Source organism: Squalius cephalus, assembly GCF_949319135.1.
Source record: "Squalius cephalus genome assembly, chromosome: 2".
NCBI lineage: Eukaryota > Metazoa > Chordata > Actinopteri > Cypriniformes > Leuciscidae > Squalius > Squalius cephalus.
In genome coordinates this window covers 29,726,309-29,746,447 of record NC_137123.1, presented here as the reverse complement: position 1 = coordinate 29,746,447, position 20,139 = coordinate 29,726,309, and the positions used below count along the sequence as shown (strand labels likewise).

The 20,139-nt window shown below is 35.6% G+C and overlaps 1 protein-coding gene across 2 annotated transcripts; it reads right to left on the bottom strand.

The window, feature by feature from the left end:
* Positions 1–602: 602 nt before the first annotated feature.
* Positions 603–19,727, bottom strand: LOC307149696 (uncharacterized protein). 2 transcript variants are annotated; one of them, XM_079856206.1, is made up of 10 exons: positions 19,649–19,727; positions 18,606–18,718; positions 18,126–18,341; positions 17,843–17,950; positions 17,477–17,515; positions 17,263–17,342; positions 17,015–17,108; positions 16,849–16,938; positions 13,223–13,414; positions 603–1,531 (listed from the first exon to the last, which is right to left on the bottom strand). In XM_079856206.1, exons 2-10 carry the CDS (start codon positions 18,634–18,636, stop codon positions 1,524–1,526), a joined length of 858 nt encoding a protein of 285 aa, XP_079712332.1. In that variant the 5' UTR covers positions 18,637–18,718; positions 19,649–19,727; the 3' UTR covers positions 603–1,523. The 2 variants fall into 2 exon arrangements, with proteins under 2 accessions (XP_079712332.1, XP_079712333.1); XM_079856207.1 differs by lacking the exons at positions 16,849–16,938; positions 19,649–19,727 and having other exon boundaries at positions 18,606–18,768.
* Between the last annotated feature and the right edge of the window lie 412 nt (positions 19,728–20,139).

Here is a 20,139-nt window from a genome sequence, read left to right as displayed (position 1 = left end):
TGTGGACATAACAGTCTCTGTTGGGTCATGTCTTTTCTTTTAGAAATATAATTAGAATATATTAGAATTATATAATTTCAGAGCACAACCCAATATAGTTATTGTATATTTAATAGCATTCTCCGCTTCCTGTCTTTTCAGTTTTTGTCAATGTTCGACTCAAAACTTTTTTTCTTGTTCAGCTCAGGATTTTGATGAATAATGGATGCAAATACTGTTAAGGTCTCTCTTAAGCTTTGTATTATTATCAGCAAGGCAGTATATATGCCCTCACTATACTGTACATCACCTACTACTTCCTCACATTCCTCTTTCTTTTGTTTTTATAAACATGTCAGTTCAGAGACTTCTGATGTTCAGGTGTTTTTGAGGTGACAACTAATTCCTGTCTTTTAGCACACAGCACACATGGTTTGAGGTGTTTTAGTGTGCACCTGGAAGTTTGCAATCGATGCAATAAAACAAATTTGCTATTATTAAAAAGGAGGTAGTTATTAAAATTAACTACTTTAAATCAAAAATAATAGTTTTATTGTGAGCTCCTTGCGTAACCATCTATTTTGGCATCTGCTTGTTTACTTAGAGCAATTTCTAACACAGTTCTGATACAATAATCTTTCTTTATTACACATAGAACATACACCTGACAAATTCCATTTAAGGTTCAGTCTTACACAAATATTACACAATGTTTCATCTAACAGCTCAGCTAACTAGCAGTAATAGTAGTTATTGTTGAACTGTTGCTGCAATAATGAGCAGAGTAAAATGGGCAGCCAGAACATGATATTTAATATCATAAGCCAGAATTTGATACATAAGAAATAGCCTTAAACATAAAATGTAAAAACTGAGACTCTTACTCTAGAAAAAGATTTATTGAAACTAAAAGTAATGATAAATGACAATTAAGGTAAAAATTGTATTGTATTATTTGACATTATGGTATTAGAAGGGAGAAGCAATTGATTATAAACCCACGTTGCACCCGACAAGATTGTCCTTAAGACTGCGTAGTTTACAGAAGTTTAAGAAAACACAGTTAAAACTAGCCTATAACACAAAATATAATAATCATGAGATTTTAAAAAAGGTACAGTGATTAAAGTTGTTTTAGCATATATATGAATATATAGCCTAAGTTTTATAGATCACAATTATAGGCATCAATAACATACATACAACAAAGGAACAGTGAGCATTATAGCACTCTTTTAGCAGACTTTTGTTGTATACATTTTTTCATTTACATAAACTACCTTCATAATTACAATGCAAAGCTGGTTGAAATTCGGCAAGCTTAGATTAGATTAGATTTTCATCTGCCAGGACATTGTTTACTGGCATTTCCATTAACCTTAAAACACAATGCAATGCATAATAAAAAAAATAAAAAAATCAATGTATCCACCAACAGTGTCTGAAATGAAAATGATGACACATAATTTACAAATGGATATTCTTTTTTTCTCCATGTTGCAATGCAGTTTTTATTTACTGGTTCAAAAATCCATCAGGCAGGTTCAGATATCTGTAAAACAGAGTTGATATTTTTTTAAAGACATTAATTTATTCACATTTATTCAATTTGTAGATGTAAATAATTCATTGTTTTTGACCAAAACAATGAGATAATTATCCTACTGATAAAAGAAAATGGTTCCAAAATGATCAAAGCCACTTTGCTATTTTTCCCATGAGTTGTAAAGCCAGCTCATAACCTCCTATGTATTTAGCCTTTGACATGACGCTTTACCTCACATAAAACCTCTGTTTGATGGTAGACATGCACCTAAAATGTATTGATTTTATTTGCAAAAAAAAAAAAAGCCTGAAGGTGAAGGTTATATGCCATGGTTTGTCAGTATGGTATAAATGCAGAGTTTAAATATTTTATAATATTTCAGAACAAATTTTTGGAGCCATTTATGGACATGCTCACATTCATTGAAAATTCATAAGCTTCATGACTTTAACCTGTTGGCTTGTTCACAAAATGGCGTGCAATGACATCTGTATTGAAAAACCACTCAATTATCAGTAGAAAGGGTAGTATCCAATTTAACAATACTTTTTTTACAGGCTTACACAAACGCACAAGTGGACCATACACATTCAAATAGACTCATTAGGCTGAGCTGGCATATGTAAACTGAGCCTGAGATAACAATCTCCCAACCCACCCCCATATAGAGAAAGGAAAGCAGGTAGCTGGACATTCCTTTAAGGATCTATCAAGACGAAACCAGGGGACTAATCTAAGAGTTCCAATCTTTTAAACTGAAGTGGAACCTCTAATTATATCAGAGCTGTTAGGGCAGGTTTGTAGAGCGATCCCAGTGCCATTTCCACCCTAGATTTACCCAAGATACCCAACTAAACTTTAAATGTAACAGGTAGAGTGTAAAGCAGTTTAATTTCTTAAAATTCATGAATTGGGATATGTCTGTATAATTTTAACGTCACTAAGCCAAATTATCTTTGGTTTTTACTTATGGAATTCTTTTAAAAGATTGTTGTTCCAAAAGTAAATGATTCAGTTCTCATATTTGCCTCCAGACCCGAGGCTGAGGTGACACTTCAAGTGCATTTCTTACAGCCTTTTGTCTGGTTCCAGGTGTGGAAATCATGATTTGTGTGTCCCAAAATCTAAAAAGGACATGTCCTGAAGGGATGGGTTTTTGAATATAGTTTCACATTTTACACAACAGATTCATCATTCAGTTTTATCTGCAAAAAAAATCTCTTCTGACAGGCCAACACGATCAACCGATAGTGAGCATCAATCAAAAGATTTTTCTCCAGTTGCAAATTAATGTTGTAAACTGGAACTTTATTTTTCGTAATTGCCACTTTATCACACAATGTGACTTTCTATACAATGTGATTTTATATTTCACAATTTCAACTTTGTCTCTTGTATTTGACACTTTGTTTCTCATTTGCAACATTATTGTAATTGCGACTTTGTATCTGGCAATGTACTATTTCTAATTTTAACGATTCACAAGGACCTTTTTTTCCTTTTTACCTTGGGTCGGAAACGGCTTACATACTATTTTCAAACGATAATGACAGCTGAGCAAATAAATAATTGAGGATGCTTTTGCAGATGACTGAATAAGAGGATATTTAAATAAATGACAATAAGGGTTCATGGCATAAGAACATGGCACAATACATGCATCATTCCAAAGCTGCCTTGTGAACTCTTTTCTTCTTCTAGGAGTTAAAAGAGTCTCAGTGGAGTCTGTCAATCCCACTCAGAGGAATGTGTATACGATGCCCAGGGCAGATACGGGCAGGTGAAGGAATCTATCTTTCAGCAATGGCCTGATCACAGCCTGGCCTGTGAAGCCGCTGCTCTAGGACACTCACTGGGAATAGAAAACTGGAAGAGAGAGAATGTGCTATTGGATGCCCTTCCTTTGAATTTTGTCTTTTCAGAGCCCCATCAGTCAAACATGTGCTTGAAACAGTGTGTGAGAATGGTCAGCTGTACTTATTTAAAAATAGCACAGGATATTACAGATTATAGGAGTTGCTTTGTAGAGTTGTTTTTTATTGTATGTATGTCACAAACCAAAATATGTTTAAAAGTAAATAATATTTAGCTTCAAACTATTCCAACTAAAATGTTATTTTTTGGGGTGAACTATTACTTTAATTAATCAGGCTCCACAATTAACTCTCATTAATATCTGCAAACACGTTATTTAGATTTTCCCCCAACAGACATTCTACTGACTATAAGTAACTTTGTAATATATTAAATGTGCTTGTGTCTGCAACAACATGAATTTGTACCTTGTAGAGTTTTTGTTTCTTTGTAGGGTTTTGAATTGTGGACCATTGCTATCTATAGGCTTGTTCAGTAAAACTACTGGAACGTCAGAAGGTTTGATTATAACAAATGACCATGAGCACATTGACAGGCTGCTCTTTAATTAGATTTGCTTGACCTTTGTCCTTTCGTTAAGTTCTCACCAAGAAGACAGACCACAGGTTGAGCAAATGAAGAGAAGTTGTGTCACAATATTTAACATAAGCACATTTTTATTTTTATTTTGCTCTTGATTAGTTTAACTGTTAAAGTAATAAAGTAGAAGTACACATCAGGCTGCCTTTTAAGCCTTTCAGTCCAGTAAAGTAAAAAAAAAGAGATTTTGGCTCTATAACATAATCTCCTAAACAGCTGTCAAAATCAAACAAAAATAATATATTTAATTTTAAGTGTATATATATATATATATATATATATATATATATATATATATGTATATATATATATATATATTGGATATATCTGCATATAAAGTACATTGTCACAATCATGGCTATGGAAGCTCTAGAGCAGGGGTGTTCATTCCTGCTCCTGGAGGATCTCTGTCCTGCAGAATTTAGCTCCAACCCCAGTTACACACACCTGAACCATCTAATTATGGTCTTATAATGCATACTAACCAAAGCCACTGGAAGGCAAGCCTGCAACCTTTAGCCAAACGAGCGCAACGTCTAACGCTAACGCTGCGGCTTTGGCGGTATGCAGGGAAGGAGACCAGAGGCTGTTTTTTTTGTGTGGATATCAATGGAGGAGAGGCTTGACTACACTGAATAAACAGCTTTTGTGAGGAAATAGCTTATTTAATGAATCGACAAACTGTCCGCTAAACTTCAACATGTCTTACACTAAATAATACTTTCGTTGGGAACTTTATGTAGATTTTACCTTGATAAAAATCTCTTTCATTTACGGTATTACCACCACCAGCAAATGTAGTAGTATTTTATAATAGGTGTTTTGTCATATTGAGTGATATTGTATATTGTCTAAAGAAAATAAAAAATATCAATGTTTTATTTTATTGGCCTTCAGTTTTTACCTATTATAATAAGACTTTAATGACTAACTGTCATGCACTATGATGCTGATATAATTCATTTAAATGATTAAAGAGAAAACTAATGATTTAATTATAAATATTGTTGTTTAATGGAAAAATAAATACAATAATGTCTTCTCTCTAAGGCTTCTAGGTTTCAACAAACAAATTAGACTTGAATTGTAATGATTTATTACTGCAGTGTATGCCTAATAATGATATACAATAATAACACTGAGCATTTTACTTTAGGAATACTGAGATTCAACATATGGAACTCAAATGCAGTGAAATGTTCCCTTCTGGGCACTTCTGTTTGTCTAGACAAACGTGACCAGACATCAGTGGTGGTCAAACTTGTGTCGGTTGTTCAGAACAGCTGGTTGGTGTTTAATTGCTTGTGTTAAAGAATTTCATCCTTGTTTGTGTTAGAAAAGATATTTTTTCTACTTTGTAAACCTTAACCAACAGTGTCTTCACCGATGTGAACCCACAATAAGAGAGTCTATACTTCACAGAAAGGAAATTGACTTTGCTGAATACACACTAGAAATACCAAAAACAAATAGCTGTATAAGTTGGTTGCCTGCTAGTTTCAGGTTGTTCGTTTTCACAGAACTAGCTGTATATCAACAAAACTACTACTATATAAATAAATCAAATAAACTCCAAGAATGAAAGAAAACCCATAAAGTAATTGGAAAAAGTTCCAAGAAACTCACAGGAAGTTTGAGATATACATGTATGTTTGCCATGAACTAATTATCACCCCACTTAAATTACTTCACTGCTTGTAAAGTCACCCAAGCAAATTTATCCTCACTGAAAGTGGCCATCATTAAATGTATGATGAGTAGCACAGGATGGATAAAAAAAGCTCAAGCGAAAGGACAGCTGGAGAAGGACAAAATATAGATGAACTTTTGAGTCTGACAGTCACTGTATGACAACAATGCAGAAAGCATCCTGTAACTGAAAACATTCTGCTTTTTTTAAGTTTACAATTTTTGTTAGCCTTTGACATCGCCAATAAATAGATTATTAAAGGGATAGTTCACCCAAAAATGAAAATACTTTCATCATTTTCTCACCCTCAAGTTGTTCCAAACCTGTATGTCAGTAACCAAACAATTGACGGGATCCCATTGACTTCCATAGTATAGTATTTTAGTATTTTTTTAGTACTTTCATCGTATATATATATTTTTTTTTTCATACTATGGGGCCCATGAGCTGTTTGGTTACCGACATTCTTCAAAATATCTTCTTTTGTGTTCAGCAGAAGAAATTCATACAGGTTTGAAAAAAATTGAGGGTGAGTAAATAATGACAGAATTTTCATTTTTGGGTGAACTGTCCCTTTAAGTGAAAAAGAATGACAGGAATTATTGTTATACTTGATCAAAAAAATGAAAGGTTGTATGGTCTTTGAACTGGTAGACGAGAATGAGCTTCAAGTTTTCTGCCTCCCAACTGTGGCAGAATAGAAGTCATTGGCTTGACTCGGGGGCCGATTGCATTTCTTTTATCCCGTTCTACAAAAATAGCTGCAATCAAGGAAGGTGTGAAGATTTACAGGAAGATCAACAGGGACATTGATGCATGTTCCCCATATGAATAAAATGTAGGGTTGTTGGGTTAGTGTGGTGGGATAGACCTACATGGGTGTGGTCTCCACATAAAAAAACCCTTTCATGACTTCTCACGGAGGGAGAATTGGAGAAGATTTAGAAATATGAGAGGGGATGAAGTATCTAAATATACGAACACACACTCCCAACAATCTAAACCTAAATTCTCCAGTCTTATCTTCTCAAGTCTAATTGCTTAATGGTCTTGAATGTTCAACCCTTTAATGGTTATTTCACCTGTCATTGTCATCAGTGTGTACAGAAAAAAAGGTTTTGCACAACTTTAAAATAATAATTCACCCAAAAATAAAAAAAATGCTGTAATAATTCACTCATGTTGTTTCAAAATCATGGAAGTTTTATTTCTTCTGAAGAACAAGTGATGATCTTTGAAAAATAACATCAAACCTGAAACCTCATTGGTTCTGGCGTTTCATATGACTTGACATCATGACGTAAGCACCAATTGGGTTTGATGTTGTTGATGGCGGGTCACCATATTTGATTTGGGCTTTGTATATATGGTTTGATCAATGATTTGATTTGAGAGTGAATGATCACTTAAATTTAGCACTATTCATCAAACAAAGAGAAGATGTGGATTAAACCACTGAAGCTGTTTGGATTACTTTCCTTTCTGGAGCTTGAAACTGACCCCATTGACTTTCATTGTATGAAAAAAGAAAAGAAAAAAGCTTATATCTTCTTTGCTGTTCATATTTTTTTTGTGTGTGTGTGAAAAAAACAATAAAGAAAATTGAGATGACACAAGGGTGAGTAAATGATTACAGATTTTTCATTTTTGGGTGCTTGACTTTTCTTGACTTGGTCTAAAGTGCAAAGAGGAAGTCTATAAAAACACTCTGGAGTTGCTACATTCATGTCCACTTTGCAACATTGCCTTTTATGACTGTCCAAATTATTTTCACTTGCCTACAATACAGTCATCAGTGTTTGTGTACATACAAACACTGACATCCCAATGAGCCAAACGTGTGGTTAATCTAAACCATATCAATGTAACCATGGAAATAACTGGCGCTAAACACCAACAAAAGAAAACCAAACTTCACTAATGACCTTCAAATGCTTCTCAGCACAATTTCCTCACAAACACTTTCAGATATGGTGAAACAACATTTTTCCGTTCATGTTGCAATTACTGAGTAAAAGATTACAAGAAAGATTGCAGGGTTCAACTCAAACCAGAAGGCACCACCTGGTACAGCTCTGAGTTTCTCTCACTCCCACTCATCCCAAGTTACACCTGGCCAGGTGATGTGATAACCACATCAAAATGCTGGCGGTCAATAACTGCATGCATACATACGCAAACACACATTAGTTCTACACCAAAGCACAGTGTCTAATACTCTTCAGGCCCAGGCGAGTGTTAGATTGTTACTGTAAATCTAGCATTGACTTGGTTTCTTTGTCATTAGACAGTATTTTACAGACCACACCTAAAACGGTTTTTGAGTTTTCAGATCTTTTTCTGTATTTTTTTAATCCAGATTCCATCAATGTCATGGACTGTTACTAAACATCTGCTGTCAATCTGTAGCAATTTAAATTGAAAGTAGTGCATAACGTGCTGTTAGAGCATACAAAGCACTGTCAGCCACCAAGTTTTTATTTCTCTCTGTTGAGTAGACAAAGAACTACTATAAAGTGAAAATATAGTAGTAAAATGCACAGGTACAGCTGAAGCATTTACAAGAGCTCTATCAGCTCCCAAAACGTGGAAACAGAGCCTCCAACAATGACCGGAGAGCATATAAAAGCATACACTCTTACTGGAAAATAATACCCTATATATTCCTTGGGGCTCTGGCTAATTATACTGCTTTATGAGCAGTCATGGTCATTAGCTGTTATCTATGGGGGTGGGAGAACATGACCTCTTTCAAGTTCATGTCTCCAACCTTCCCATCAGTTCCAATCCAGCTGGAATGAATGAGAGGTTTTCTCTCTGTTTCCTCCCTTTGATTCTTTTGCTGTTGCTGTTTTTTGAATGAGTGGACTTTTCCTTATTTTCTGCTAATTATAGTTCATCCGTGTGTAGCCTTTTTATGTTCCAATATGTCCTGTGTGTGTATGTGTGTGCACTACCGTTTTTTGAAAGAAATTAATACATTTATTCAGTAAGGATGCATTAAGTTGATCATAACTGACAGTAAAGACAGTTATGTTACAAAAGTTTTCTATTTCATTTAAATGCTGTTCTTTTGAACTTTCTATTCATCAAAGAATCCTGAAAAAATATAATAAATATTATTTTAATATTACTGTTCTTTTTCAAGGGAACTCACGCTGCGTCGATTGATGCTGTGGGAACACTCTGCATGATAGCGTTGTGATGCACGTGTGAAATCAGCCAATGGTGTGACGAGCGGGTGACGTCACGAACATGGAAACTATAAATCATGCCCAAACAGTGCAACGCTATAGCTTCTGTGTCTTCAGTAAGCGCCTAATGAATGTGAAATTGTGTGTCTTAATTGGTGTTGTCTGTCTACCATCTATATATATATATATATATATATATATATTAGGGGTGTAACGATACGCGTATTCATATCGAACCGTTCGGTACGAGGCTTTCGGTTCGGTTTTCGGTACGCATTACGTACCGACAGTTCGTGGACAATTTTTTCTGCCGACCAAAATTACGTTATTTCAAACGAAGGCGCGTCGCGGGTGGCAAGCGCGCTCATAGAGGCTGCCGCGACCACAACATCAACTGGCAAATGCAATGTAAGGAACGAAACTGAGCTACTCTTATTGTGTTTGTGTGGACCGTTTATCAGTTTTGACCTGTGAAGCGGGACTCGCGAGCCCTATGCGCGAGCCTGATCAAGCAACACCACACAGCGCTAAGAGATCCAGACCAGTAAAGGAAGCATTTGAATTTCAAATGCTTTTTGAATTCGCCACTGAAGTAATAACATCGCTGCGAGATCTAGTGAGAAACATGCACATTTCTCTGTTATTAACGGATCAAACTGCGCTGACTTGGAAACCAGGAAACATCGTGCCATGAATGAACTGGCCGGTGTCCACAGATCAGCAACATTCACCGCGGAATGGATTTGCTGTAGTAACACTAACTGCAAGGTATGGAAGTTTGTCAGGAATAGTGGGCTATAATGCTTTCAAGTAACATTACGTCGGTTTTATTTTGACATTATGAATACAATTGCTGCCCTCAAATGTTAATCTGAACTAAAATAAACCTTTGTTTATAACTAGTCTACTAGCCTACTACAATATTACATTTCATTTTGCCCAAGGAGCTGTTTTGTTTTATATGCTCATAAGAAGAGTCAAGTATAGCTCCATTATTGCTCAGTAAAAAAAGCACCAAAAAAATAAAAAATCATACTTTATGATGTTAGTTTCATTAAATAAATTAATAATAATAAAAAAATAATTCAAGGAAATTTCTCTGGCAATGCTGTATGGAAAACGTACCGAACCGAACCGTACCGAACCGTGACACAAGTGTATCGTATCGAACCGAACCGTGAATTTTGTGAACCGTTACACCCCTAATATATATATATATATATATATATATATATATATATATATATATATATAGGTGGTAGGCAGACAACAAACACACATATATATCTTGAGAGTCAGAAAGTCATATGTGTGTGTGTTCATCCCTGCCCACGCTACATCACGGGTGGGGATACACACGATCTTTGTGTTGTTTGTTTGGGAATGGAGCATGCACAAGTCAGCGCTCAAGGGCACTGGCTGTGTACATTGTGAACATCTTCCACTACGGACGCTCTGCTCCCGCCTGGTGCTCTTTGCGGCGGGTGCTCAGGCTTGCGTTCCCCAGGGTGTGGGTCCCGCTGCTGCTGAGGCAATCTAAATCATGGGGATCTAGATCCAGTCCCTTTTATAAGTGTTCGGAAGCACGCTTTGCGGTTCCTTCCGCACAAGTATCTATTTCTGAGTAGTTGGAAATTGAAAGCATCGAGGCAAGAGAGGTTGAGGACTTGCCACCTCACACTACAGCCAATGCGGAGCTGGTGGAGGTTGTGACTCGCGCTGTTGCCAGATTAAATATCGACTGGCCAGTTCAGTTGAGAAGCAGGACGTCTGAGAGTGCAGTGGTCATCAACTGGACCCAGTTAACTGCCCTTTTGGTACAGTGCTGGAGTTCCTGCAAGTGATTCACTGCAGGGTTATCCTAGTCAACTTTCATGGTCTATGTGGCAGCCATAGCTGCCTACCAAATTCATTTGGGTGGTATGTCTGTATGTCTTTAAGAGAGACCCTTAAGAGAGAAAACTTACCAACCCCAAATGTTTGAACAGCAGTGTACATTATAATATAATATACATAGTATAATATAATATAATTAAATTTTAATTCAAAATTAATTAATAATTTATGTTATAGATTTAATCATTATATGAAAATTCTTCTATATATATTTAAACCAATCTGTATTAAAAGCTGTAATAATAGCCTATACAGTTGGGTCCAAAATATCTGAGACCACTAGAGAAAATGCTCCTATTTTTATATATTTTTTTCTCATTACATTTTAAATGATAATAACATTTAATATGCAGTAACGAAATTTAAAAATAGCAGCATTTTCACTATTGGTCTCAGACTTTTGAAAATTGAAGCTGAAATTTTTCAGAATGTCTTAGTATTTAGTGTTTCTGAAAGGACACTGAAAGGACACTGTAAAATGTGGAATGACTGCAGTAATAAAACCATCAGCATTCTATTGTCCATACCATTGGCTATCTTGTACTGAAATGCTGATGAGTGTCTCTCATCAGCTGTTAACAGAGAAACACATTTTCCTGGAAGCTGCAAACAGAAATAATGCTGCTGGGGCACAGGTGTGCAAAACTCCCTGACAGGGGGAATTAAAACTGGTTTCTCTCACAAGTGTCTGATGACATGAGACCTGGAGTGGCGTCTGTGATTGAGCTCAGTGGATATGATGTAATGAGAGATGGAATGCTCTATACTGCATTTATGTGTGAATAGAAAAAGCATCTTGATTGGAATGACCAATATAAATCATGATATAAATGGGTGATTTATGCCCTATAAGTGCTTTTTAGTAAGAATAATCATCTCTATATTCAGTTTTTTTCTTCTTCTTTTTTTTCAGGAACTTGCTTTAAAAATCCAGTGTTTTAAAATACTAGAAGTATTTATTTTACATCTCCAGTAGAGCACAGCACTGTATGTATCTGTGTGGTCTACTGGAAAACATTTATCTTTGTAAAATGTTGTGAATGTGCTGATTTATTTTAAAGTAGAACATTTAAGAGAGATGTCAGTGAATTTATGCACTTTGCCATTGACTGAAACAAAAAGAGGGAGTGTTAATAGAGAGAGATAGTATTAGAATATCCAAACAATTCAATAATCTCAATAATAATCACTAGTATGTTGTATAGTATATTTGTTTCTCTGTTAAATGGATTGTTCACCCAAAAATGAAAATTCTGTCATTAATTACTCACCTTCATGTCGTTCCAAACCCGTAAGACTTTCTGTCCTTCCAATGACAGCTACGCAACTGACACTTTGACGCTTCAAAAAGTTCATAAAGAAATCGTAAAACTAATCCATATGAATTGTGCGGTTTAGTCCAAATTTTCCTGAAGAGACACAATCGCTTTATATGATGAGCATTGAATGTAGGCTTTTTTTCACATATAAACATTCATTAACTCAAACATCAGTTGTGGTAAACGGAAGCTCAAGCATGTTCACTTGACGTAGGAGAACCAATGAGGTTCATTCTTGTGTTACGCAGCACATTTGTGAACCTGGACTACAAAACCAGTCACATGGGTCAATTTTTTTTATTTTTTTTTATTGAGATGTATCATACTATGAAAGCTGAATAAATAAGCTTCCCATTGATGTATGGTTTGTTAGGAAAGGACATTATTTGGCCGAGATGCAACTATTTGAAGATCTGGAATCTGAGGGTGCAAAAAATCGAAACATTGAGAAAATCGCCTTAAAAGTTGTCCATTTATGTTCGCGATTGTGCTGCATTCACTCACAAAAATAAATGTTTTATATATTTACGGTAGGAAATTTACAAAATATCTTCATGAAACATGATCTTTACTTAATATCCTAATGATTTTTAGCATAAAAGAAAAATCGATAATTTTGACCCATACAATGTTTTGTTGGCTATTGCCACAAATATACCCGTGTGACTTGTGACTGGTTTTGTGATCCAGGGTCACATTTGAGCTTCTGCAATAGGTTTGTTCTTGCGTGTCAAGCAGGTTCAGTTGAGCTTCTGTGTATGTTCGCTGAGGTTTAAATGTAAAAAAAAAAAGCCTAAATTCAATCTGTTCATCATATAAAGTGATCGTATCTCTTCCCAAAATTTAGACTAAACCGCTCATTCATATGGATTAGTTTTATGAACTTTTTGAAGCATCAAAGTAGTAGTTGCATAGTTGTCTATGGAGGGACAGAAAGCTCTCAGATTTCATCAAAAAGATCTTCATTTGTGCCGAAGACAAACGAAAGTCTTATGGGTTTGGAATGACATGATGGTGATCTAATTTTATAACTTACATTTTTGGGTGAACTATCCCTTTAATCTTATGGTATACAGATCATTTCTCAGTCCACACAACATGGACAGTGTAACTGGCATTAGAAAGTTCTCACATTTCCACTAACCTTTAGCTCTTGTATTGTTGCTGTTGTTTTCATTGAGAACATCATCTAAGGATTCCATTGAAGTCTTGGTGGAGACCGTAGGTTCTACATCAGATATATCCACTACAGTCATCTCCTCTGTTTTGTCCTTTGGGATCACTGTGGCCTGAGTGCTGGACAAATTCTGGTTTTCTTGTTTAACATCAACCGATTCTGTAGGGAAAATGTATTTGAATTTGTTTTTGGCAATGATTCTTATAATGGTTCTCAATTATTTCTAAAATAATTATGTGTCACACAATCAAGTTTAAAGTACATAATTTTTACATCAAACAAAACACTTATTTTTCCACTGGGTCACAAATTAAGGCCCCTATAAACTTCAAGCAAAATCAAAGAACAAACTGGTGGGACGTCATTTCGAACAAAATCGGGTTCTTTTCGGGAGTTCGAAACCGCTTTCCAAAGCTAACGTTCTGGTAAAGTACCTTCAAACCGTAAAACTACCATTTGTCTGTGGCGATTATGTACGTAATAGATAGGTAAGCTCTGATGCTCCACCTTCTTTGACGTGGAAATCAGTTTGTCGAGGTCAGACGTAAGTAAAATCATGAACATTAAAGAATTACAGATTACATAGAATTTCAAACATTGAAGTTGTATTTCTAAATGACAGCGAAACTGTCTTCTCTCTTGTCATTTTTGTTGTGTTTATATTATTATCGAGAGGAAAGCACACAGCACATATTTACATATTTATCTAGCCTAAACGCCGCTCTCAGCAGCATGGATGGCATCAGGATGTTCGCTAACAGTATACTTCTGAAACAGTATTTTGAACTTCATTTTACCCCTAAGCAAAGAACAAAAATGTTGTAAAGCTTCTCTGAGTATATCGGGACCTTTAATTCATAATTGTAAAAAAAAAAAAGTCATAGTCACTTACAAGTGCCTGAAGATCAGTTCAGATAAAGAGCAAAATTAATATTCACAAAATGTCTGTTCACACCAACTAAATGAAAACCAAATTCACAGTATAATAGGGGCCTCTGATCATCAAACAAATTTACTCTGATACCTTTCAAGTGTGAAAAGAACTAAAACACTAAAGCATATTTAAGTTGTACTATTGGATACTTGCTTCTTACTACTCTAAAATCACAACTGCACACAAAACACCTGGGCGTCTGGCCTTAGTGGTCTCAAACCTTTTGTGTTCCTATCATTTTCAGTGCAGTAAATCTTGAAAATTAGCAGTGTGAGAAATGAGCAGGTGGTAGAAACAGAGCCTTATGACTGGAAAGTCAGCATTTACTAGATGAAGGGGCATCGTAAAACCATTATCAACTGTGTCATTTCAATGCACACTTCTGTTACATTTTCTATCCTTCTCTCATTGTTTCTCACTCTCTCCCACTGTGTGGTTGATTTAGACTTGGATGTGGTTTTAGTTAATAAAGCCGCTAAAGCCAGGAAATGGATTGAGACCCATTAGTTCCTAAAGTGGAGCCTGTGGAGCTTGTCAATGACAGGCAGTGGATTTTGGTTTAATTACAGGGAGCTTGAAGAGAAACTGAGACTATAGGAAGTATTGCTGTGCTGTTAAGCAATTCCAATTGCTTGCTTTAGGCAAACAACCCCACTATCCCCTTTTGTTAGTCGTGCTTGTTACTTTTACTTTGTCATTTTGTCTAACATTTTACAAGGTGTTCACAGCCTAATCCATAAACGCAAGTGCAGGTGATATTGTAATTGGCCTCAAATGAATCAGTTTGAAAGGGATAGGGACTTTCATTGAATGGAGAAGAAACAAGGAGCCTGCGTTTGTTTTAAATTTACTAATATAAATGTTTTTTAATAAAATATATTTTCAAAAAGCATAACATGTTGGGTCACTTTGAACCCCTATACATTCTAGGAGTAATCTTGTGTATCTCCGCTGCTGAAAAAATGACAATGCTGTTATTAGCGGAACTTCTAAGGTTCCTTAAACTGCTAGACTGCTAGTCAAATAATGTAATTTCCTGTTGCAAAAGTTGTTAGGGTGTAATGCAGCTGTCATTATTTCCAGTAAACTGCAGTCACATTTACTCTTCAATTTTCAATAGATTGTTGGATAAAGAGCTCTCTCCGAAATATAAACACATGCACATTAACAAATTAAAACAAAACATTTTACCAAACAGAAATCTGTAAAAGGAATTCAATTTTAACCACCTTTATTACTTTTCATTACCTCTTTTGATTAACTGAATGAACATGAATAAAAAGCACTACGAGCCCACCTATGAGCAAACCCAGACAGCCAAAGTCATCTTTATTTCTGTTATGGGTCTTCCAGATGGTATGGATCAGACACAAAGACCAGTTGGTTGCCTCTGGTCAAAAGTGGTAATTTCCTAACTGCTATAGGCATTGACACATGTCCAAGCAGGCCCACTTCAGATAATGGTTGCTGGTAGAGACTAGAATATCATTCAAGATAAATAAGTTTTGTTCAGAGCTGGGGCTCTCACATCTCTTTGCTCTTTCAATTTTGTTTTGTTTATTGTGTGTCAGAATTGTGCACAGAGATTCTTACAAAGAAGCTGAAGTTGAAGGTTCATGGATATTGCAAGGGTTTAGTCATTTTGACATTCATGGATTTTACATGAAGGGAGTACGTTTAAGAAGCTGGATCTATGGCCCTAAATTTGACAGTGCCACTTTTTTTCCACCACTGTTTTGTCATTGGTGTAAAATCTTTCCTGAGAAGAGAGTATGGCGGATATTTACTCTTGTCTTAGAAGTCCATCCAGTGGAGCTCTCTGTTATTGCAACTAGTTGAACAAATTATTGTTCTTCTTCAGGTTTCTAGTCACCGGTTTTACTAAAGGAACTTCGGGGATTATGGACAAAACCATTTTTTGCTGTAGTTTAAAGCACATTAGACGTGCATTTTGGAGTTTAGGACAGTAGTTCAGATAGCTTAGGAACTTTCAGTACAGTTGGGGTCGGTAAGAAGACACATGATCCTTCAGAAATCATTCTTATAATTTGGGGCTCAAAAAACATTTCTTATTATTATCAATGTTGAAAACAGTAGTGCTGCTTAATATTTGTGTGGAAACCATGATATTTATATTTTTCAGGATTATTTGATGAATAGAACATTTATTTGAAAATTGTATTCATCCTTACTGAATAAAAGTATTAGTTTCTTATTTTTTTTTAAATTACTGACCCCAAACTTTAGAATGATAGTATTTATAAAATATAATTTGATTTATTAATTTAACAACAACGATTCACTTTTGCAGTGTACTTCGGTTCAGAAACATGGCAGCTTTCTCCTCTCTCCTCTCTCTCTCTCTCTCTCTCTCTCTCTCTCTCTCTCTCTCTCTCTCTCTCTCTCTCTCTCTCTCTCTCTCTCTCTCTCTCACACACCACACACACACACACACACACACACACACACACACACACACACACACACACACACACACACAGTTGTTTCTATACTGATTTCCTTGTTTTTCCTTGTAAAATCATAATGTAGGATACCACTACATACATTTGTGGTGAAATTACTTTTAGCTATAATGCATCTCTCACGATGAAGTGATTACCAGACAGTATTTGACAGAAATCAGTTGCCTGTTTCATACCTTTCCCTCCCTCAAGCTTTTCTGCTTCCTTCACAGGGTCAGGGTTCTTTAATGGCTCAGTGGACTCGACAGGAGTAAATGTTTGCATATCTTTGGGAACAGTTATAGCACAAGGTCAGTGTAGTTAGAGAAATCCCTGTGATAGAGAGTTAGGAATATCTGGTACCTTTGACTGATGTGGTGTCAAACACTTCTACATCCACTGCGCTGAGTGGGATCTGAGCATCTTCTTGTTTGGGATGCAAGTCCACAGAGTACTTCTGCATTAGACAAACATGATTAGTATGCAGTTCGTATAGCCAATGTAATAATTATAATATATAAAATGCACAAGAAACCATAAATTAATACTATTAAATGCTATTATTGATTTCCTCCAATTAATAAAATAAAAATAAATTAAAAATCTCTTACCCTGGACTTCTTTTGAAGGCAACAATAAACTACTATCCCAGATATGCATACAACAACAACAATCAGGATAATTATGTAAACTGTTGAAAAAAAAAAAAAACCCAGTAAGAATAATCAAGAACAACTATAATTTTTTACGGCAATTAAAAATAAACAAAACTGAAATGAAACATGAATAAACAAACACTGACAATAAATTGAAAAAATCACTCACTTGCTCCATTGCCTTTGACAGGTTCTTTTGCTGGAGTTGCTGTAATAATAAAAATAAGGTGAATAGCTGAATGGCAAGTTTATGCTATAATTTTGGTGGTAAACAAAGGATTAATTAACCGTTATTCAGCAGACTTTTGTTCCTACAGTATATTGCTTGTTTTAGGTAGTTGATATAAATCTTTTTTTTGTTTTTTTTTACTAGTGATGACAGTTTTATATTGCTTAGCCACACGCTTCCTTCCTGTGTACGAATGACTCAGACTCAGGTTACAGTTGGATATTAAAACAGAATTCTCACATTGCTCGTTTGGGCAAAATAAAACCTGTTATCATTGCTTGAATTTCACAGTATTTTCTCTCTTACTGGTGGTTTTGCTGGTTGTGCTTTTAATCTCTTTTGTGCTGGATGGAACTGCATAGTCTGTGTTGACTTTGGTCTGTGGATCTTCTGAAGTAGAAGGAATAGGCAAATCTATTGGCCAAAAAGAAGGGAAAAAAGATACCCATATGTGACCTTATTTTAGCTAGAGGTTCTCATTTATGTATCAATGAAACAAGCAGCATTACAGGTGTCCTACCAACCATGTTGCTACATTAGGTGTGTAGACACATGAATAAAATAAAATCAAGCAAACTGAAAAAGCTACCTGGTGTGTAATCTGACATATTCACATCCGTAGTGCTTGACAGTATGTCGGTGGAGTTCGGAGGGAATGAAGTGGTTAAGTTGTTCAGAATGTCCACTGAGGTTTCATTTAATATGGTGGTGTTGTCGATAGAAATTGAAACCGGAGCAGTGTTGGTTTCTGTGCTGGTTATCATGGTTTTGGCCTCATTTTCAACAGCAAGAACAAGTAAGGCACCTGCATTGTATACCAGAGAAAGGTCAGGTCAGGTCATGAGGAACAGAACTATTTCATTTATACATTATGGAATCTATAAATTACAACTACATATGCAATAGTAGCTGAATGAACAATAGAAAGCATTTGCTACCCTTTACCCAACAAGAAATAGAAAATAAATTTAATCTTAATGAATTATCTTCCTTTACTTGATTTCAATGAGCTCTTCGCTCAAATTTACACAAAATTAAAAAAATAAAAAATACACATCTTTAAACATACCAATGAGGAGATGAAGTGATGCGGAACACATTTTCAGAGAAGGTATCTAGTCAAGTGAGTGTTCCTTCCTCAGGACAGCAAGTGATCAGTCTGAAACCGCGTAACTTCCACTTCTATGACCAGCACAGGATGCAGCAAACAGTTGCTTAAAACAGGCACATATAAGGAACTTGTGCACTTTTAGGAAGCCCCATTTGCTACAGTACATTTGCATTATTCATCTAATTAAAACATATAGGTATTATGTACTTTGTAATCTTTGATGTTATGATCTATTGTTTGCAGTAAAGCAAAAAAAGGGAAATAGCTGTATAGGAACATGTGGTGCACTGGTTAAGCGAGTGCATCTGTAATTCCCCTCAGAAGTAATTTCATCATAGATATTTCTCTTTCTAAATGTAACAGTAGTCATTTCTATAATACAATTCTATGGGGTAATAGCACTTATGATTCACTTCAATACTTTTTATTTTGTTGGGAATCTTTTGCAATAGAAATAACCAGTATTTTACTAAATTAATGAATGAATAATAATAATAATAATAATAATATGTTTTATTTATATAGCGCCTTTCAAGAACCCAAGGACACTTTACATAATATTGACAGTTACAAATATACAATCAGGATATAACAACATGAACAGGCAGACAGACAGTGATCATATTACATACGAAAGAAAACCAAGGCATGCATGGGTCTGAAATTTAAAGTATACGATCAGTTAACAGAGCGTAGTGTAAATAAATGAGTTTTGAGATTAGTTTTAAAGTCTGGAGGGAGGAGACAGCACGGAGGTGTTGTGAGTTAGTGCGCAAGACTGTCCCATGTCTTAAAAATGCATGCAGTATGGTATGTGTAAGCCTATTTTGTACAAAATTTGCAACTGTTTTATCACTTAATTAGAAGCACCACAATTTTAAATTTGTCTTCTGTTAGTTAGGCTAAATAGTGACTACCGAACAGACATGTTGAAGTTTATTTTAAAATGCAAACGTATTGAAAATATAATAAAATATAATAAAAGCTCTGGAAACACTTGCATTTTTTGCAGGACTGTAAGTGTGTCCCATCGAATAATCAAAAGTTCTACACACACTTGCAGTCTTTACGGCTACTTGAAGACTTGGGCCAAATAGAGGAAATACGTCATGCAAGTGTAGAGAGAGAGAGAGAGGAGAGAGAGAGAGAGAGAGAGAGAGAGAGAGGGGGGGGGGGGGGAGGAGAGAGGGGGGGGAGAGAGAGAGAGAGAGAGAGAGAGAGAGAGAGAGAGATGCAGGCGCGTTTCAGACAGTGCTCGAATGCCGAATTGATTCCTCTTTCGCGTTTCCTTGCCCTTGAAACAGACACATACAGACACATATTTTACCTTTAGGCCTAATTATTAATTTATGTACCTGAATACTGCTGTTAGACTTTGTAACGGTCTTATTTAGTATTCATCTCTGCTTGTAATTTGTTTATTTGTTCTTATTTTATCACTGACTGTTCACTTGTCTTTAATAATGTTTGAACTTGATCAGGTAGGCTTGTA

Excerpts from the sequence above, each read along its gene's own strand:
- LOC307149696 (XM_079856206.1), bottom strand. The coding sequence starts at position 18,636 with ATGTGTTCCGCATCACTTCATCTCCTCATTG. Across the intron at positions 18,342-18,605 it reads ATCACTTCATCTCCTCATTG|GTGCCTTACTTGTTCTTGCT; the intron begins GTATGTTTAAAG and ends TATACAATGCAG. Across the intron at positions 17,951-18,125 it reads TATGTCAGATTACACACCAG|ATTTGCCTATTCCTTCTACT; the intron begins GTAGCTTTTTCA and ends TTTGGCCAATAG.